A 21,712-nucleotide genomic window follows, 5' to 3' on the forward strand; every position below is an offset into this window, starting at 1 on the left:
TGCTAAATTATCATGATCCATTATGATTCTGATTGCTATAAATTTGATTCACTAGAACAGACCTTTCTCAATCTGGTATTATTTCTGGTGAAGCATCAAGGTCTATATGATAGAGTCAATGGTCACAAAAAATACTTCCAAGTTTAAATTGTTTCTGTCTGTAATGTTTGCAATTAAAAAAATGTCTGCAATAATCAGATCTTAAAGTTTGTAAATTTACAAATTAATATTCTGCTCATCATTTAGCAGCCATTACGAATACATAGCAGATATTCTTCACATATACAGAAAACGTTATCAGAAAGTTGATATCAGCTGTAAAGCTTAAACAAATTTGCTGCCTCTCTGAATGGAGAGAACACCAAATACAAAATCAGATGTATAAGTATTTTCTTTTCAGATATCATCATCAGTAATATAATTACCGTTTAGGTGACACCTTTGAAAAAATATTAAAGATAAGAACCCTTTTAAAATAAAATTTGTGCCAAGGGTGAATTGGCATCTATCTGTGAAGAATATCTATGTATGAACTAAATTGCATTTTCTACAATCGAATTCTCTCAAAACCAAATTTATAATATATGAGCACATTCATTGTCTCCATAAGCCTACCTTATACAAGGTATATACAAATTTTAATTTTTCAAAACAAGTAAGACTTTGCTTGAAAATAACAATTCTTATCACTTACAATTAAACCATTATCAATGCATTAAATCTGAACTTCAAAAAATAGAATTGTTACTAGGAAAGAAATTGCTGGCAGTATGTAACATATGCATGGATTATATTTTATTGTTGGGCAATTGAGACTTTATATGATTATGCAACTACAAATGAAACGTATATGATGCTTAGCCATGTACTTATAAACTGCAGAAATATCAATGTTACAGTAAAGTAACATGATAATACCCTGTGCAATTATCCTGAGTGAAAGCTTTATGTATCTTTTTCACTTAAAGTATGGTTAACTTGCATATTTTACAAAAGTCAGCAGTTAACTTCAACATTCAGCAAAATTAAGCTATTGAAACTTAAAAGGTAACAGATACAATCAATACATTATTTAATTAATTATACAGTACTACATTGGTCAAAACTGCCTCAATGAAAATACAAAATCCAACAAAAAACACAAACCAGGTTTTTTCTTTGGGGAAATCGTCCTTTTTGATAAGAAAAATCTAAGAAGAAAACATTGAATGATTAATAAACTTATATAAACAGAAAACAGTATAAAAAAGCAAATTTGCCACATGATAGAAAGAAAATGAAAGTTATGATAATACTTACAAGAAGTAAAGCAACAATGCCAATACCTGAAATAAAAAAAACAATTTATACAGATATAACACATAAAAAGTTTTTTCTGATTAACATTAATTAAATTGATTAAGAATAATGATATAATATGTATATACTTTAAACAAGATACTTTATCTTCTATCCCCCTAAATTAGATACACGTTTAATTAATGTGCTTAATTGGTCACGTTTATATGAGGCCATTTAGCAATAAAAATTTTGTCCACTAAAATCTTTATAAATGGCATCATTGATAAGCAACCAGAGTCCACAAAGGGAAGTTTGACACATAAATCTAGAGGCAAATCAGACTCTTGGACTTGTCAAAATGCTTGTACTGATATCAAAAGAATGATTTTATAAACATTTGAGTAGTTTCAAGGGGGCAGACCTAGGTAAAATTCAAACAAAAAGTCTTTGTACAAAAAGGCTATTTTTTCTATAAAATGGACAATGTTTGTCTATCTAAAAAGTTTTATGTGACAGAAGATAACAGAATTGCAATCCACTGCAAGCAAAACTAACATAAAATAATTTAATTGTTCATAAGAAAAAATGCTATAGTGTCATTTTATGTTTACAGGCAGGTTCGCTACATATGTCTGGGAGGTCAAAGTGTTGCTCTGAGGCTCTAGATGACAATATATTGAAAACCCTTTTATATAGAAATGAAGATTTGGCCTTGGAATCTAACAAGCAAATTTTAAATATCACAAAGTTTCTTGCTGAAACCAAACGCTGACAAAGGAAAACAAAAGTAGAAAATAGTGATATTCAAAATGTGGAAATAATTTACGTTTGAAAAAATTGCCTGTTTAATAAAAAATACCCACAAAGCTCTCAAGAATTATTTGAAATATAAACTGGGCTTGGCTGTTCTTATATTTCTTTATCCCTAATATTGTCCAGGGCCTCTGATAATGCATAAAAATAACAATTGATTAAATGTGCATCACAAATAAAGGATTAATTAGTTGCAAAGATTTTGGTATCTGAAAGGGCACATTGAAAAAATAACTAAAACACTGGTCTGAACACTTCAGCCCATAAGCCAGGTTTTTATCCAGTAACAGACTTTACTCAGGCTCTAGTAGTGGCCATACTGCACAGGCTATTTACGGTATATAACTCATGAGATAGCGTATATACGGCATTCGACCATAGTCTTCATATTTTCATTCTGGTTTTGTCATGGATTTTCTGCTTATGATATGAATCTTGTTTAAAGAGATAAATTAAAGAGCGGGAAAAAATGGAAATATTAATAAAATATAGATTTTGCGGCAGTTATTATTCAAATAACTCAGCATATCATCAATTGGCCTCACTTTGCAGGGCTTGGGCCATAAAACTTCCTAAAAACTGGCATATGTCTAATTGATTTTTTAGGGTACCAAATTAATGTGCTAACAGTTTTTGATCAGATGAACCTTTTCCTCAGTCCTTTATTATCATATCGTGTGGAATAAGCATATTTGAACAATTATATCAAGAAGATCTGACATCTTTGAAACAAATTTCAACTGACTACCGAGTCGCACAAGTAAGTCTTTACATGGGCTGTATTTAATGCACATGATCTTAGTATCATCACAAAATAGGGGGGGGGGGGGGAGCTTATTAGAGAGTGGGATCTTATTTCAAGTTTTTGTTTGATGAGGAGGGGCTTAACAGAGGGGGGCTTAATAGAGAGAGGGGGCTCAATAGAGCTGTTACGGTGTTCGAGTTGCTTAAAGATATCCCAGGAATGTTTGACAATATAGGCATTGTACTTACATATAATGCTTATTCCTTGTAAGAGGTATGAGGCCCCATACTTAACCCCTTGGACAATTGAAAGAATGCATGTTACCTGAAAAATAATTGAAACGAATCATGGAATCATTACAAAAGGGATGCATAAATTGTTAATATATTGTTATAATGTGACATAATTTTACATTAAACCTGATGAGTCATGCATGTATCTCATCTCTCCAGCAATCAAATGAATCAAAAAATTAAAGATCAATAATTTTTAATAAAAAAAATTTAAAGTGCAATTATTGGTGTTTGAATTTTGCTTAGTAGTGCAAGCTTTGTAATATGTGGTGTGCCGTTGTCGGGGCACACATGCCCAAGTTGTCTAAGGCATGTAAAATATCGCACATGCAAAACAAAAAACTTGTGAGGGGAATTTCTTAAGCTTTAAGGTTTGAAAATATATTTCTAAGGCAGAGGAAAGTCAAAGTCATCAAATTTGAAGGCAGTTCTCCAAGGTGTTAAAGAATTTCCCCATAGAATTACAATGTTGTCACCAAGTAGTTACCTATTGTACAGTTGCTAACACAATAGTACAGTTAGGTATTATCGTTAAAGGTAGCCGAATCAAATGGCAAGATATTTCTTTGATTAATATCCACTATGATATCTGCTACTTCAGAGCTGATACAGACGTCAGTGACAGTGCATGACAATACATCTATGGATGGTAGGATCTACAGACAGTTAAAATCTATTTCAATCTGGATATTTTTAAATGATAACAAATCAATTCTATAATAACTTCTTGGAAAGTTATTAACTGATTATATTTGACATCTGTATTGAAGAACAAGAACATATTCTCTGTCAATTTCTTTGTTTTCTTTTCTCTTTAGAACACAAAAGGTCTCCCTTAAAGCATTAGCCTATATTTCTTGACAGCAGGAATAAGCAAAGATAGATAAAAAGTTGTTTGCATCACACACCATTTCAAGCACAAAGCAATAAAATCCATGAAACACGGGGGAAAGGGGATTCTAAAATTGAAGAGTTATTACTACCCATATTATGCTATATTTTAAAAAAAGTTACAGAAATTAATTTTATTGTAATTCTACTGCAGCTTTGATTCTCACTATTCAATCTTCTTAGCCACTATCATCAATAATCAATTTTGGCTGCTTGCCTGGTTAATATAATTCTTCTAAAACCAGTTCTAAGAATGAATCAAATATATCACTTGCATATTGATGGTCATTTACAATCAACAAAAATTTTCCTCTTAGCCACTTTTTTTCCCACTGTGGAAAAGTGTTACATCACAGATTCTTAACATTAAATTCAGCTTTCTAACAAAAAGTTTACCAGTTAAGGAATCCTGGATAGCTAGACCTGAAGAAATTTGAGGAAAAGTGAACATAAAAGTTGTCTTTTATTGTAAAATGCTATGCAGGAACAACAATTTTTTTACTCACCAATACAACCGCAATAACAACAAATACAAACATCAAAATGGTGTATTTCTGTAAGGTAAACAAAAATGAATTATAAGGCATGAGAATTATAGAATTAGATTTATATTCAAAAATACTTTATATACATTAACAGTTAACATAAGCCCCTTAACTTTTCAGAGGAAAGATTGGTTTTGAGATTCTGTTTAAAAATATATTCAGAATGGCCCTTCTGAAATGAGACTACAAAATGATGAGCAGAGGCATATTTCAATGTATCTCATGCACAAAATATAGCAGACTTTGATTTACTAAGTAAGGGATAGGTGGATAACCTACAAAATTAAGCTTTAATTCTGATACTCTAACCCAGGAATGATTGAAGAAATAAAACAGACTAAAGATTTGCAAATATTAAAGCAAATAAATATATGCTAAAGCAGAACTTTTACCAAGTTTACGTTAAGGGGATCCTTGAAATGCTGAAAACAAGGAATTAGGGTATATCAATGGCAACAAGTTTGAGGCACTAGTTTTCTACTATCAAGAGGATAAACAAGTGATAGAAATGGTACGTTGATATGCCAAAAAATGCAATTAAAATTTTTTCTCAAATTCTTGGTTACACAAGAAACTCTAAATGCAAAAGTTGACAAAAAGTTAAGGCAAGGTGCCACATTGATATAACATGATTTATGAGCAAGAAAGTCTTATTTTGCCACTCTTATTTTCAGCATTACATTGCATCATCACACCTATAACTGATAAAACTTATCTTTTTCAATGATTTAAATATTCAGAAAAATAAACTATTCCATAATAAGTTTCAGATAGCAAGTTATCAAAAATATTCAATAACAGAGGGGGCAATAACATGAAAACATCCAGGCGTGCGGTGGCATGTGACATTTTGTCCCAAAAATCTATGATGGTTATCATGATAGATCTACGCAGAAATTGCCAACACGACAATGCTGGCACCAATAATTTTGATGAAAATTATTTTGCTGAATCCTTAGCATCACTACTAACATTTTAATACAGGAAATAAGTATTCTTTAATAAACAAGATTATAAATAAAATCTAAAATGCCCAAGATATCCACATTGGAAAATAGTATGTGTTTGCAAACTCTACACTTCACAGGAGGTGTGCAACATTCTTCTCATGGACATGGGCCAAAATCAATGCAAAGATAAACACTTCCATTGCCTTCTTTGATGCCTTAGCAGAGTAGTACACATAACAGATTTTTTTTTCTTAATTCATTCTGTTAGAAGTTAAGAGCAACAAAATACCTTGATTTTGTTTCTGGTAAAAACCATTCTGTTCAAGACACCCCCATTCTCTCAAAAAATATATCAAGTATGTAGCTGCCAAACTTACATAAGGGGTCTACCGTCTTGGCTTTTTGGCTCCACCCATGGCATAGTTTCCACTACCTGAGAGCAGCCTTGAGCCAAAGATTATGATACCTTTAGTCAAATATCATGTTTTATTATGGCCTATTCATAATTTTTCTTGCAGTTTTAGTTCCATAGTTCATGACCAAAAGCAGGTAAATTAATGTGGTGTACAGCTTAATTAGTGTCATGGTCGTCATTGAAATGTTTGCTGGTTTATTTTTCTAGCTTTTTGTCAACTTCAGGCTTTCACTTTCAGTTTCAGATTACTTTTGTGTTGATTTAATTTCGATAAGAGGGAAAATAAAAGGAAACTCTTTATTGTATTAAACACATGGTTTAGATATGTGAAAACAAGAATATCGTACGAACTCGAAGTTTTTTGTCTCACATAAAAGAAATGACATTGGGCAGATGAAGTTTCTCATTTGTGGTGTGAAGAGGAAAAAACGTTTACACTCACCATTCTTGGATCCCTGAGCATTTGCGATTCAGTGTAGGGCTCATATGTTTCACTGGTGCTTGACTTAACATTTGAAATTCTTTCATATTGGTTGCTAAATGGCTGTTCATCATTAACAAATGGTTTTTTCTCATCTTCTGTAGCGTAATGCTTATCTATGGTAGTCGCCATTTTTTCAACCTCGTTTCGATTGATGGAACTTCCGGGTGATGAAGCAATCAGCGGTGATGTGAGGGGGTCAAGACTCTCCCGTTCCGCTCTTACCTGCTTTAAATAGTAGTATTTTACAGAAGTCTAGCATCTTTACTTTATAACAGATTAATAATCATTTGGCACCTTCTTACCTGCCGTTCCCGCTGATGTCATTAAGGCCTAAATGATCGTAATTGCATCACAAAGCAATAAATACCCATCATTATATATCCGGGGATAATGCCAAAAAATCATTCCTAGGGCGCTTTGGAGGAGCTTGGCCTATTACTGAAGCATTGAAGGCCGAAAACACTGGGCAGAGAAAATACATAAAGTTAGCAGAATGCCTGAGGATATCGAGCCACTTTTCTATGAGGTGTCAAAGAAAAAGGTAATATGTAAAAGCTTTCTGGTACTAATTGGCAAATTATGATAGCAGAGATATAAGGTTGGACCCCGTTCGAAGCAAAAGATCGATAACATAACATATGTGCATATATGCATACAGGCACGTAAATAATAGGGGGGCGTGGGGGGCGTGACGCCCCCCCAACGTTTGGAAAATCCAGTTACAGTTGGAAAACATAACGGTTGACTTGGAATTTTTTCTTAGGACCAAACTTGTGAATTTTATATTTTAAGAAGTTTTTTTATTTTAAATGTAAAAATTCTAAACATTAAAATTCACAAGCTGAAGCTGACCCATCCACTAATCGTTTTCTATTGTGAATCCCGTCTCCACTGGATCCAAATTGCACAATTGCCCCGTTTGCTTTCTTTCTGACGGGAGTTGAATCAAATTACGAACAGGCAAGGTGAATTTCCGGATAAGAAACTTGAAACTTTACAGTTTGGAATAATAATTCCCGTATTGATCAGAAAGCATTAGAGTGGGAGTTTTTTAAGAAACTACGAGTAGTTAATTCAATAAAAGATTAGTAATCTTTCAGTACTAAAAATTCTCAACGCTTCTTATAAAAATGAGTTTATGCTAAACTCCCCCTGTTATTTGTTAACGCCCTTGGCTCCTTATCATAAATTCCTATGACAAAACTGCTGTAAAGCAAGAACACATTGCAAAAACTGCAGTAGAAGTATTTGATCAAAGAAGAGTGTTTCATCTTTCGGATCAGGCATATGCACAAGTTTGTTCTCAAATCATCATTTCAATTGTAAAGAATGAAAAGGCATTTGGCCCTCTGAAAATTGTTAGTAGTTTCCTTCGATCAAGAACAAAAATTAAAGGCTCAAGTTCTTGGTGCTTCTATATCGTGAAAAAATGTATTTTAGATAAGATTGATCTGCGCCACTTGATTAATTGATCAATTTAGATAAAATTGATTAATTGATCTGAAAGAATACTACTAATCATTAAGTATATCTAACACTGGTTTTGCTTAAATGTTGCTTTACTTCTTACTGTAAGTTAAAATGTCTCTTTCATGTAGATCAAAATTTAGAGATTTAGGCTTTTATGCTTTAGGCTAATTATTGAGTAAAGTTTTGGTAATTATAAAGAAAATAGAACTATGGTGTTCGGCTATTTACAAATATCAATATAGTAGGTACAGTAGATTTACTGGTCAAATGAAAAATTTCTTACTTAGATTGGAATTTTCATCCTTCCACGCCCCCCCCAAAATTAGCAACTTGTTTTCGTCCCTGTATGCATAAACAACATGGTAACAAACCAGTCGGCAGAGTATGGCACTTTTCGACGAGATCTCCGGTGTGCACGAGCAAAAAGCCTGGTGTGACGGTGTGCACCACCAAAAATGTCTGGTGTGCTGGTGTGCACCGACTATTTATCCCTGTTGTGGTTAAAATTTGTGAATTTGCAATTCACCGTAAAAATGCGTGTGAAGTATACTGTTAAAGATAGCGCAAGTTTTTATTTGTATATTTGTCAAGTAAGATTCATGATATCTCAAATTGTTCATACACAACTGTGCTTGTTTTTATCAGCTGACATTTTCTATGGGACCACACCAAGCCACACCCATCTTAGTTGCTACACCCAAAAATACGGGTGTGAAACAGGTTTTGCACAAAAATATCTCCGGTGTGCACATGCCATACTCTGCAGACTGGGTAACAAATCAAAACTTTGTCTAGAACAAAAGCTTGCTGTGTCTTAGATTTTCAGTGAAGCCATGTAATCTGTATAAACAAAAGCATTTTTGCCAACTTTCAAACTTACGCTTGCATCAACGTTGATGTTGCAACATATAAAAGAGAATTAAAAATGGGTAGACCTTTCCCCAGGGAAAGGCCCCTTCCCCATATATCTATTGGCAGTATTGAGTTGTGTTGTGGTTCAGTTCAGTTCAGTTCCTTTAATTTTAAAATTCCACTACAATACAATTTCATAAATATTACTTTAAATTAAACAAAAAAAGCTTTTCAAAATCAAATAAATACAATTCTATAAAACAACTACAATGCAAAACAAAAAAGGGATTTGCATTTTTTTCTGGTGGTGCTGTTTTTTTCAGCCAATGTCGTTATGAAAATAAAGTTTGATGTCGTCTCCTTAACGATCAAACTTTGCATACCTTCCAACCTGTAGAGAAAGAAAAGCGGGAGAGATTGCGAGCGAAGCGAGCGAAAAATTAGAGCTGGGGGTCTGGGGAGCGCTATGAGCCCTCCAGCGGGTCCAGGGCAGCGTAATGGCAGGGGTCGAGGGGGCAAAGCCCCCGGAAGCTCCTGACATTTTGTCATTTCTGAGGCCTCAAAATGGCTCAGGATTCTTTAATTTCTCTGTCTGTAATATGTTAATAGAAAAGCAGTTCTTCGTAATCAATAGGTCAGTAATATCGAAGAACTTTCTTAGAAAGTGGGGGGGGGGGGGCAAATGAAGAGGCCGAAAAAATTCTGGGCTTAGAAATGCCACTGTGCACAATTATAATTATATTTTTATAGGAAAAGTTTTCTTGCAATCAATTCCACAGTTTGGCGTCTGGCTTTATCCGATGTTGAACTATTGTAATGTTGTGAATACATTGAATTGTTTCGTCTGTTATGAAAAGGCTGCACTGTTGACAGTGATCTTGATTCTTCTTTATTTTATACCAGCTTTTTGTTTTTATTTTAGATTTTTTTCAAAAATCGGGAGGATTTTTTAATTGTCGGGAGGTCGGGAGATGACCTCTGAAATCGGGAGTCTCCCAGTCATATCGGGAGGGTTGGAACATATGACTTTGTCAAAATTGAAATTTTAATTTTATTGCTATTCTTTTAGAATTTTTTTTTTTGATGCATTTTGTTTTTCATTTTAAGAAACAAGTATATATCTATGCCTAACATGAAGCAATTAAAAGTTCAATACTTTTTTAATTATATTTTAGGTTCTTTTTGCAAGAATTTTCACGGCTATAACTGCAATAATTGTAATAGTAAGTATTCACAAGATGGTCTTTAATCAGAGCATCAGAAGCATTGCTAACAATGTTTTTTGACATATTCAATTAACTTTTGATATCTGACCCAATTTAAATAGCTAAAAAAACTGAGATAGTGCTGTCTCCAGATGCAAAGTATTGCGGGTTGTCTCCAGATGCCTACAATAATTAATGGTTTCTACAATAATTGTTTGATTTATTTCAATATTGTTTATGTATAGAAAGTCACTTGACAATTGTTACTTTGTATATTTAAAAAAAGTCAACCAGAATAGTTTTTTATTGGAGCTTAACATGATTTGAACTTGAAATAGGTCAGCAAACAAACTAATGGAAATGCATAGAAGCATAGCATAGAACTTGAAAAAATAATTTGGTTTGCTTTTTTGTTCGATTAGAATTCCAATATTTGGCATTTCTTTTAAAGTGAAAGAAGTTAAGCTCTGTTTTATTGATCTCTAATGGATACAACAATTTCATTGACAGCTAGCAATAGTTTTCTGCCTTGTGAAAGGTTCAAAGAAACACACTCTTTACCTGTGCATGATTAACATTTTGTGTAAGTAACTTTCATTAATTTCCTGTCAGTATTTTCTCTTTGTTTAAATTCTAAGAATATTTTTGTCAGTGAACTTCACCATTATAAAAAGGAATGCAGGCATAATTTTTTTGCGGGTGTCATTAATTTGCACGAGGAACAACAATTTTCACTTGAGATTGATATTTTGTACAGATTGAAATTTTTCCAGGCTTTTTTTACTTATGTTTTCTGAACTCTCGACAAATTTTCGTGTAAAATATTAATTAACCAATGGCCACTAAAAAGCAGCTGTTGGGTGAAATTTGCCAACAGGAGCAGGTTGCTAGTTTGATAACCAGCCCATTATCCTTTAGTTATCAGGCTAGCAGGCTGCATGTTTCTGCTCTTACTACTTGGTCACTATGCTTCCAACATTTAACATAACAGATCACTGTATTTTTGTTGAAAAAATTTTGCGAAGCTCATCACTATCGTTTTTCTTTTTCTTAGTAAGCAGTATCATTGCTGGCTTTCTGGTAAGTCTCTTTTGAGAATATGTCTTTATCAATTATTTACATACAGGGGACGTAAATTGGCAGATAATTTTTGGAAGGGTGAAGGTTATAAAACTTCAGACTGACAACAAGCAAATTGTTATTTTTTACTACTATTGTGCTGTGATTGTTTTAAGCCTTTACTTACAAAAACATAATCTTATTTATTCTAAGCCTTTGCTTGTAGAAACTGCCTAGTTAGGGCAGTTCCCTTCTGAATTGAGAATATTCTTTGCATTAGCATTGTGTAATATAGATAAGCATTGAATTGTGACTCAGATTTTCCTATCACTCAAATTTTTGAATTATTAGAAAATATTTTCAGGGTTGGGACACCTCCACTGGTATTTACATGGCTAATTACATGCCTCAAAATATGGTTATGCTACTAGATAGTAGAAGGCTCATATCAATGTCAATTACCACCCACTTACTTTTATTTAATATATTTGATCAAAAGCCCTTGTTTCTGTATGCCTATCCCTCTGTACAGGCACACATGGTTTTTTGCTGCCTTCAGAAAACCAAACCTATATGAGCCTCTCCCTCCCAACCTATTTGTGCACACTCAACCTATATCTCTCCTCAATGAGTAGAACACAAACAAGGGAAAAGATGCTGTGCAACCTCTTAGCTTAAAGTTAAAATCTTACCATTTCCTTCCTCCTGTGTTCCTGTACAGTGAATCCCTTCTTCTCCATAGGCTTGGTGGTATCATAATGGCGTACTGCAAGCAAGTGCATATTATTTTATGATATTTGTTGGAGTGTGTGTGATATTCCAAGCAATTGCAATTGACATCTTTGTCTGGAACTGGCAGCCATTTTCGTCAGAAACAAGCTCATATGTGAATCCACACACGATGGCACCTGCTAACCACACAACTACACGGCGGCCCATTACTCATTGATTATTTGTACCTGAAATAAGATGTGATGTGCCAGGAAACCTAATAAATTGTACACTCACGCTACTGTTCATCTTGAAGATATAATCCTTTCTGATTGCTCCCACTTCAGATGAAAAGCAATTGGGGAAATGGGTGCTATGATTCTGTAAAATGTTAATGGTGAATCTATGAACCTAGTTGTAGATTGATAGATCAATATATGATGCATTCTTGCAAACATTTGAAACAATTATTGCTGAATTGATAATGTTGTTTTTTACTTAAAAATTGACTTGAATTCAATAATGGTTATTGCCAAAATTGTGTCGTGTAAAACTACTGGATTGTTTGCCACCAGGTTTGCAAAGGGAATTGATGTTTGACAGAAAGCTTTTTATAGCAGTATGAAATCCTTAATTAATCACTGCTTAAAGAAATTTCAATTTTAACTGGATACATAGATTAACTGGTGGCTGTCAATACAGAATTTGATGACAGAAAATATTACTTCTGTGTCCTCGATTGAATGTTTATGAATTAGTTAAAAAGTTGTCTTTGCAAGGAGTTTCTGATTTAGAAACGGCAAATCATCGTAATATTAATGAATTATTTTCATTTTTTTGAAGCAATAGATATCTGCTATGTTTAGTTTTCAGAAAGATTTTTTTTTGGTTTAATTTACTTTGTTTAAAATAATTTTTTTAATTTCTACAATGAATTGGTAACTTCATTAATAATTCTATCCTTACTTGTCATCATTTCATCTTGAATCTATGCAAACTTGTAATCAGTCTGAATTCAGACTGATCGTAAGGCTTGATTGGTGTGAAATAAGTTCTCTTTGCTTTTTAAACTTACAGTGTCGAATGTGTTTTGAGGGATCTCGATTGAAACTGTTTCCCAGAAAAGATATAGCTAGTACACTAAAATTGATGTATTTTCTCTAAATTTTTCTGTAACATGGAGCGATTTATCATAGGGGGGGAAGTATATTTTTCATATAGGGGGCAGCTGTTGGAGATGTACTTTTTTTTAATACTCTCTCAGAGGAATAAGTTAACACTGTTAGGAAATTATGAGAAGGAGGATAATCCATCAGCAACCCTTCGCTTTTGAAGGCCCTGGGCTATTTTGAACCTAATCCAACAAAGTGAAAGTCCATGTTTGGAGCGATTCTTGTTGTTATACCAGATGGAGTCATGGTCTCGCTTTTGAGTAAAGCTAGAGATGTGAGAAACGAGCAAACGCTTTTTATTCTACCTGTATACAGTCTTTTCGACGAAACTAAAAGGGTGCGCTTACAACTTAGCAAAGATGGTTCTCTTGTTTTCTTTTCTATGATGTCCTTGTCCATAGTTACGTTCCCTCTTCCTGTTGGCAGTGTACGATTCCCAACAGTTACTCATGTTCAATTCCCAACAGAGGCAATATAAAACAAAGAAACACAGACAGTGGAAAGAGAGCGCACAGTTTTTCCAGCTTGGTTTTCCGATGTACTTTTTATGAGCGCGTATTTTGTACTTTTTCAATGAGTAAAAATACTTTAGCAGATTGAAAAAATAGTCAAAGGAACATTATCAAACTATTAATTAGTGATTTGAAGTGCTCTGATACATAAAGTAATTTTAACGTGTGTATATAGAGCATCTTAGTTTCATGAATATTCAATCCATGATATGTAATGTATCCAATAACAAGAAATCCATTGCAAACAGTTATTTGACGACCCTACAGTAACTCGAATGACTTCTTGCTTTCGGATAGTTACTTGGCCATTTAGGCGAATTTCCGTTTACACGGTCATTGATCTGGTTCACGCAAGCTGTTCATGAACATCCTTTCTTTGTGCAGTTGCAAAATGACCACTTTGACACATTGTTGTTTTTTATTGACAAAAACGCAACCTTTTTTCATCTTAATTCAAAATTCCTTCCCTTTGGCCTTTCTATTTAGGGTCGTAGGCCATTCGACTTTGGGACTGATTTCCACTGCATACGGCACATTCTATTAACAACCCTTGGTTCCATTTCTTGCTTTTGTGGTGACGTCATAAGGTAGTTCAACACCCTTACGTAAACTGTCTGTTATCGAACGACAAGAATCGCAACACGCACTGACTGGCGAAAGGAGTACATAGATAAAAGCGCAAACGAAACCAATTATTAGGGCTGGTAACAAAAGAATTATCCAAACCAGAGTCCAGAACAAAGTGCATATAGCATCTCCAGCGCCCATTTTAAAGATCTGCTGTTTTTCTCTCACCTAGAATTGAAGATTGAAAGCTAATGTTTCATCATGCATGCTTTTAAAGCGCCGTCATTATGATATATAAAGGTAGTATAGTTACTCTAACCTAACTCCACCCAAGGACATTCGACTTGCCTGGGTCCTGGTGTTCAGGAAAGCAACGTTTTACTCAATTTTTCTCACGGCCTTTTTTGTTTTGCAAAGGGTACCTAAGCTTGCACAACCGCCAAGGGTACCCTAGGTGTGCATCTGGCCACAGATTTCCTTCAGATATGATCAGTTGTGGCGCCAGGGAAGGGCTACAGCCCCTCCGGCGGAAGCATCTAACCCCCCATCGGAGGAAGTTTTAGGCTATTGTCGGAGCCAATTGTACAAAATAACGTACGAGAACTGCATATTTTAGTCATTCTAGCCCCCTGTCGGAAGCTCCAACCCCTTGTCGGAAGAATTTTGGCGCCACCTCTGGATGTGAATCAATGCTTCTTCTGATAGTCTAGCCAATCATCCTGATCACAAGAGAATGTGATCGTCCTAACCAAAATCCAGATAATTTTGTTTTGCTTTCTGTTTGGGGTGCAAATTGCAGAAAAGATCGGACAGGCTCGAATGTACTGGATTAGCAACTTTTCAGTTAAAAACTACAAATATCTTCGATGCAAAAAAATCTCATCTCAATTCATTCAAAATGTCAACATAAACATTAAGCATTTTTTTGAAAACAACGTTTAACTATTAGCAATATCGTACCTTATCTTGCAAAGCCGGCCTTTTTTAACAATTTTCTCGATCCACTGTTTAGATCTTTTGCACTGGTATGTGCCTTCTAACGGGGCGGGTGATCGTTGACCTTGTTTTTGAAGTAGTTCATGTAAATTTGCATGGATCACCTGTTACTCTCATAAACGTTCTTTCTCATTGTTGGTGTTGTTTATATTTCAGTTAGGTGAACCTTTGAAACAAATGTAATGACCAGTAATTTTTCTTTTCTTGTGTAATCACACAGAGTTATTCTTATGCAGAAGCTGTTCTAAACTTGAAATGGCTGAAATGCTTTTTGCTTTCTTCCTGGGGATGAGATACCCTGGCCTAAAATAAGCGTGGATCTGACTCACTTTGTGGAGTTGTAAATTGAAATTGTGGAACTGTAATTGTAGAAAGTGTGGATATGTAAATAGCGCATTTTCTTAAAAGTGCAGCATAAAATACCAAATAAAACGCCTAAGATAGAATTAGGAACATCTTTTTCAATGCAAAGTGAAAGCCCAATCCCAGCCTTATGGATTGCACTCATTTTTTATAAGTAAATTGCTATAAGAAATAAGCAATGGACAATAAAAAGAATAAAGAAGCTCCAAATCTCGAAGCTTCTGTACATGCGGAGAAAACTCAATTGCGCTTTATGATATTGCCGTGCTGTTTTGAAGAAAGATGGACTCGGTATACATTTTCAACTCAACTTCAAGACATCATCTCAAGTTAGTTTGCTTTTGCGACTTACATAAAAAACACTGAGCCTATATGACTTTCTGCCCGTAATGTATTTTGGGGTTTATGTAGATTCAAGTAGATTTCAGAAAAAGTTGCAAAACAATTCAACTAAGGTGTTTTGAATTGGAAAAGCATTGGAAAGAATCCTTCTCAAGGCTAAAGCAGTTGAACGATAATATACCTCTCGGTGGTATCTGGGAGGAACATTTAATTGGGAATGTTTCATAACAGGGGCTATAGTCCTCCCTTACTTTTTTGCAATCATAGGTTAGAAAATGGTTTGAAAGTTTACGCTAACGAACCCATTAGAAGCAGTTCTTCTTGACTGGACGCCCGTTTTTGTCTTTTTCCTGGTGCTTTAACTTGTCTGATCAAAGATAAATTTGTATTTTATCTTGCTCGGCTTTGTATTTTTATAGTAATTGAAATCCTCTCTTAGCGTTATGTTGAAGAATAAGGACAGAAAGTAGCAAATTTTTTTCGATGTTTCAAAGGGTGTGGCCATAAAAATCTAGGGCAAGCCCCCTAGCTCCGTTCCACCTATTCCCCTATGGGCTGGTGCGTGGTGTTTGCGTTACCAACAAGATAGGGGGAAAGATCATGCTTTCAAACTACGCGAAAAGAGAATAAGAAGAGACCATAGAGATAAGAGACAAGCACAATTTGTACATATGTGAGAGAAGAGATTATTTGCCATCCGTAACAAGATTCTCGTTTATAGGATCAAATTTTATTGAAGAAAAGATTTGATGACAAAGAATTTGATGGGCTTAATGCAATCAAAATGACTTTTGAAGGCCTCACTCAGCTTTTGCCCCGGGCAATTATGCAAGATTTCATTCAATCGTGTATTGAAATTCGAGAAATGAATTACTAAGATCACAGAGATCTGAGACTTGTTTCAGAGGAATTCTACCAGGCGAGACAATGACACACATTCTCGCAGCAAACCCTAATTCTGCCGATGTAGAGAGGCTGATTCCCATCTACAAAAAGATAGTAACAGGTTGGCAAAACAAGCAGTAACTCCTGAAACACTTAACAAATATATGAAAATCGCAAGTTTCGAGTTCCGTGAACAGCTACAGAGACATGGCTCCAAAAAAACCAAAAGCACTAGAGTCTGGGTAGCAAGACTGATTTAAGTTGGATTTCGAAGGAGAAAGGAAAGAAAAAATAACTTTTACGGAGCTCCAAACAAACCATGTCAAAGGTTTCCTTTCGATAACTTTTTGCTCACAAGCTAAAACAACACTGTATGTTGCTAATTTTCTTATTAACCCACTCCATATACTGTAAAGAATTAGCTTTTTATACTTCATTCATTAAAATTGGCCAATTAAAACATCCTATTTGCATTATAGTGGCAATTTCTATATTTGTCACGCCCATTTTGCCAATCGCAGCAAAGTACCACGCCCAATTTTTATAAGAAATGTGGATCTGTAAAAAATTCTTATTTTAGGCCTTGGATGTGCGGGGCCTTTTGTAACCTTGATTTTTACTCTAGATTAAGGGACTTGACTAAAGTATAGGATAGATTTTATATGGCTTTGGACTTGGCAAAGATAAAACAAACAGGAAGGAGAATTAAATTTGGAATTATGTTTCTGCAGATATCTGGCTTAGCAACAGAAATCCAGAAAGCACGCATATCTGGCTTAATATTTGTTCCAGGTTACTAAACGAAAACCATTAGCATATAAGGGTAAGATAGTTCTCAGAATATTTTACCATTGTCAATTATAAGACTGAAGGTGGTGTTCTCTCATCATTTGAACCATTTATTTTTGGGTTGTCGGTGCGCCAATCGCAAAGACGGCCATAAATAAAACCCCAATCGTTTCTGAGGGGGTTGAAGAGAAGAACAATGGCCTTCTTCCGCCTACTAGCAGCACCTTGCTCATGCAAAAAGTCGCAAGCCATACGGCCATTAACTAATGCACACAAAAAATAGAAAGTCAACATGCATGTAAATAAAAACCCCTAAAAATATCTAGACATGGGTTGGGTAGGCAGGGTCGCAAAGGAAAAACCTTTCCTATCCAAAGTCCAACTTCGAGTTGTGGTGCAACATGTGAGTATGAAACTGTGCTAAGACAAAGTTTATATTAGCCAAGGCCAATGCACACTTGCACGTTTGTTGCTATAGCCGTATAAAAGACACAATGTAAGGCTTACTCGAGCACTGCTACAATAAACACAAACTCCACAATTGTGCAATCTGTGCCCAAAAAACAAAAGCCCAAGGGGCACCTAAAAGGCGTACCCTGTCACATATTAAACATGATTAAATTTCATGTAATCAAGCTTTAGACTGTGCGACATAGAAGGAAAACTCAAGGTCCAAAACATGTTAACTCTGCAAAATTTGCAAGTTGGTCATTTTGGGAAATACAAACTGAGATATATTCTCATCTTTATTCAGCAGAGGGTAGTTCGTCACCAATTCGCAATTCGTCACCAATGCACTTGATCTACAAAAGTGAACTTTACAAATCTCACGTTTTTTGGAGTGGTTATCCATAAAAACACATGTCACATACAATAATTCTCACAACGATGAGTTTAATTCTTTACAAAAAGATCTTATTTCACAACACAATTATTTCCCTTGTAGCACTCATGTGCAAAATACATAAGGACAGGGGTTTATCAAGATTCTAAAAGATTCTAAAAATCTCTGGTAGAGATTCTAAAAAGAGGATCATTACAAATAAAACTGTTTTAATTGACAATCATGTAAAAATAGACATTATAATACTTTTTTTTGGCCAAATAGAAAACAAAAATGTTATATGATGAATGTAAACTCTAACTGATTGATTGGCTATTCAAAGGTGTAATTCAGATGTTACTAGTTTTATATATTATTTTTATAATTATCTTTGATGAGACTGATTTAATTGCAATTAAAATATTCTCATTGCAAATTTTTTCCAAACATCCTTTCTTTATATTTTTGCCTGTTTCAAGCTTGGTTTATATATTTGTCCACAGCCTCTTCCAAGACCTTTAGTGGGATGGCACCAAGGCTAAGAATAAGCCCATGAAAATCCTTTACATCAAACTTTTCACCTAGCTGCTCTTGGGCTTTTAAACGCAGCTGTTTTATCTTTATTTCGCCAATCTTGTATGCACATGCTTGCCCTGGCCATGTGATATAACGATCAACTTCAGCAATAATATCAGTCTGTGCCATAGCAGTATTCTGTGACATATAATCTATGCAGTCTTGACGGCTCCAGTTCATTGCATGCACACCAGTGTCAACAACAAGACGGCAAGCACGTAGCATTTCATGAGAGAGTCTTCCGTAGAATTCATATTGATTTTCATACAGTCCAAGTTCTTCCCCTAGGTATTCACTGTAAAGACCCCAACCCTCCAAGTATGCAGTATTTAGAGCAAACCTCCCTGGCGCTTGATAATATACCCTATCCTCAATATACCTTCTGAAATCTGGCAGCTCCTTTTGTTCCATTGCATAACAGCATTGTAGATGGTGTCCTGGTTCTGCTTCATGCAGTGACAATGAAACACATTCAATGTTTGATCTTTCCTCTACCTTATATGTATTTAGATAAAATGTTCCAGGCCTTGTGCCATCAATAGAAGGGTTTAAGTAGTAGGCTCCAGGGTACCCTGGTGCCACATCCTTTGGAACTGGTTCTATCACATGGGACTGACTTGGGACATGTTTGACAACTTGACACAGAAGAGGTTTGATTTTTGAAGCAATCTTTTTGTAAGTTGAAAAAATGTCAGCCTCATCTTTAAAATGAAACTGTGGCTCAGACTTCAAGAAATGTTGGAATGCCTGTAAATTACCTACAAATCCAACTTTTTTCATCACTTTTTTCATTTTCTCTTTTATTTGATTCACTTCTCTATTTCCAATGCTATGAATTTCTTCTGGGGTAAGGCTTGTTGATGTGTGAAAGTTTAAGCACTCTTGGTAATACTTTAAACCATGTTTGAGGCAACCAACCCCAGGTTTTTCTCTCACATAAAGAATGTACTCTTTCTCAAGGAACTTTGCAATCTTTAGATAAGCTGGAAAAACTTTTTCAGCAAGCAGTTTCTCTGAAGATGCTTGCAGTTTCTCTTGCTCCTTTTTATCAATTGTGTGAGGGAAGTTGAGAAATGGCTTGAACAGTCTTGAATCTTTGATAGGTGTGTTGGCAGCAGCCATTAGCATCTTAGGTACTGAAACGATGGATTCAGCTGCCATTGTAAAATGATCCTGAACTCCTTGTCTTAAAAGCTCTATAAGCTGTTCAATCTGAACAGGAAAGAGTTCAAACCTGGCGAGGATCTTTCTGTAGTCATCAACAGTCTCGGTTTTCATCCAAGAAATAAGGCGAGGAAAATCAACATGTGGGCCTTCTAACTGATTCAATGGGAAGAGAAAAGATTTGAACTTCATTCCCTCTAGATACTGCTCGATTTCTGACTGCAGTAGATTGTAGTTCATAAGTAGTTGTTTATCGACACATTTTGTCTTTTCCTTAATGAGTTCACTAAGCAGACTGGTGACTTCTTCTACTCTCCGTTCAAATGCTGAAGCGCTTAAATTGTCTAGATACTCATCGAAGGTGTGGATTCCGATAGCTGTTGCAAATTCTGGACTTTCTCTTAGCCTCCAACGCCAAAATTTTTCAAAAATTGTTGGTTCCTCCATAACTCCCCTTGTTTCCATCCACGTACTGCCAAAGTGAGCATGCAGATTGCGGAGGACCGATGTGGAGACAATTTGGTTCCTTCTCCTTCCAAGCGACGTAAACGCTGCTTTGCTTGTTCTTCAAAAATTGTTGTAAGTTGTTGTCTCACTGAAAAATATTCCTATAAAAATTCTGAAAAATACAGATAACTGCAAAATTGGAAAAAGTATTTTTCAAATGCAAATTCTTGTTCTTGTCTTCGCTAGGTAATTTAATCGAGTGGCATGTACTATTTGTCAATCGAAATAATATTTGAAGTATTAATTAATTTGCCGAATAAGTTTAAACATGAATGGTAAACATTTATCGATCTCATTACTTTAAGAATAAGAAACAAGAACGTCCACATTCCCAATCTAGAGAGTTTAGAAACAATCTTTCCATCAACTGTCGACCTCCTAGTTAATATTGAATCTAGTTAATATTTCATCTTTTTTATTCATCTTAGCTATGATGCTAGGAAAAATGAAATTAAGACCCCGTTTACACTGTCCCGGGACAATTTTGTACCGTTACGGTTCGCAAGTGTTTACACTGTCGCGGTTCCAAATTGTTCCGTTTAGCCGTTCCGTTTACACTGTACCGGTACGACCTTAATTTAATGGTAGAACATTGTTTAGAAGAAGCTGTATTTAGTCAACCAAGGCTTTTATTTTGCCGCTGAAGTCAACAATCGAATTTTTATTGTGAGTTAAAATGGAGCGGAAGGCCGATTAAAACTTTACTTGGACGAAAGACAAGGTGGCTTTAATTTTCAGTGTTATTTTAGACTACAAAACTACCAAGTCCAATCAAGGCTTGGACTGGGAAACACTACAAGCCTTTTCTGTGATCGTCCTTTTTTCAGAATTTCCTTTTCTTCAGAATTTGAGAACGTAGTTACGCCACAATCAAAGTCTCGATAACCTGAAACAGCCATACAAAAGACCTCTTTGTGAATCCGCGACAAAATCGTCTCGGATAGGTGTTTACACTGTCCCGTTCAAAAACGGAACCGTGACGGTACAAAATTCGTTCGCTTTCAAAGCAGGGTCAAAACTGTTCCGGATAGCAGAGCAAAATCGTCACGGTTCCACAGTGCTAGTGTAAACGCAAGGGCGAACCGCGACAGTTTTGTCACGGTTCCAAACTTGCACGGGACAGTGTAAACGGGGTCTAAAAGTGAAGAAAGTGACTATAAACGAGCGCCTATTGGCTTCATAAAAGGCGAAGAACAAATTTCGCTGGTCAGGTTGTTTTCAACGCTGTCCTCATTTAATTTGTTTCGTCAAACCGGTGCGATACTTTTGTGAATGGAGTATACTAAGGCATATCCTCTGGAC

General features: G+C 35.2%; 3 protein-coding genes across 3 annotated transcripts; 1 reads left to right on the top strand and 2 right to left on the bottom strand.

The window, feature by feature from the left end:
* Positions 1-189: 189 nt before the first annotated feature.
* On the bottom strand, positions 190-11,835 carry LOC135689542 (uncharacterized). Its single transcript, XM_089108633.1, has 6 exons — positions 11,696-11,835; positions 6,376-6,642; positions 4,530-4,577; positions 3,088-3,163; positions 1,300-1,325; positions 190-1,190 (listed from the first exon to the last, which is right to left on the bottom strand). Exons 1-6 carry the CDS (start codon positions 11,783-11,785, stop codon positions 1,077-1,079), a joined length of 621 nt encoding a protein of 206 aa, XP_088964759.1. The 5' UTR covers positions 11,786-11,835; the 3' UTR covers positions 190-1,076.
* Positions 6,635-11,952, top strand: LOC135689543 (uncharacterized). The gene is made up of 5 exons (XM_065206793.2): positions 6,635-6,958; positions 9,915-9,962; positions 10,455-10,527; positions 10,999-11,024; positions 11,746-11,952. Exons 1-5 carry the CDS (start codon positions 6,911-6,913, stop codon positions 11,950-11,952), a joined length of 402 nt encoding a protein of 133 aa, XP_065062865.2. The 5' UTR covers positions 6,635-6,910.
* A 6,257-nt stretch (positions 11,953-18,209) lies between these two features.
* On the bottom strand, positions 18,210-20,441 carry LOC135689538 (uncharacterized). The gene has a single exon (XM_065206789.2). It carries the CDS (start codon positions 20,366-20,368, stop codon positions 18,638-18,640), a length of 1,731 nt encoding a protein of 576 aa, XP_065062861.2. The 5' UTR covers positions 20,369-20,441; the 3' UTR covers positions 18,210-18,637.
* Between the last annotated feature and the right edge of the window lie 1,271 nt (positions 20,442-21,712).

The sequence above is a fragment of the Rhopilema esculentum genome, chromosome 5, assembly GCF_057945365.1.
Source record: "Rhopilema esculentum isolate cy_ngs chromosome 5, ASM5794536v1, whole genome shotgun sequence".
Classification (NCBI taxonomy): Eukaryota; Metazoa; Cnidaria; class Scyphozoa; order Rhizostomeae; family Rhizostomatidae; genus Rhopilema; species Rhopilema esculentum.

Coding starts and splice junctions, on each gene's coding strand:
- LOC135689543 (XM_065206793.2), top strand. CDS start 6,911: ATGCCTGAGGATATCGAGCCACTTTTCTATGAGGTGTCAAAGAAAAAG. Junction 9,963..10,454: donor TAACTGCAATAATTGTAATA/GTAAGTATTCAC, acceptor TTTCATTGACAG/CTAGCAATAGTTTTCTGCCT. Junction 10,528..10,998: donor GTGCATGATTAACATTTTGT/GTAAGTAACTTT, acceptor TCTTTTTCTTAG/TAAGCAGTATCATTGCTGGC.
- LOC135689542 (XM_089108633.1), bottom strand. CDS start 11,785: ATGCACTTGCTTGCAGTACGCCATTATGATACCACCAAGCCTATGGAG. Junction 4,578..6,375: donor TGCTCAGGGATCCAAGAATG/GTGAGTGTAAAC, acceptor TTTACCTTACAG/AAATACACCATTTTGATGTT. Junction 3,164..4,529: donor TTGTTATTGCGGTTGTATTG/GTGAGTAAAAAA, acceptor ATTATTTTTCAG/GTAACATGCATTCTTTCAAT.
- LOC135689538 (XM_065206789.2), bottom strand. CDS start 20,368: ATGGAAACAAGGGGAGTTATGGAGGAACCAACAATTTTTGAAAAATTT.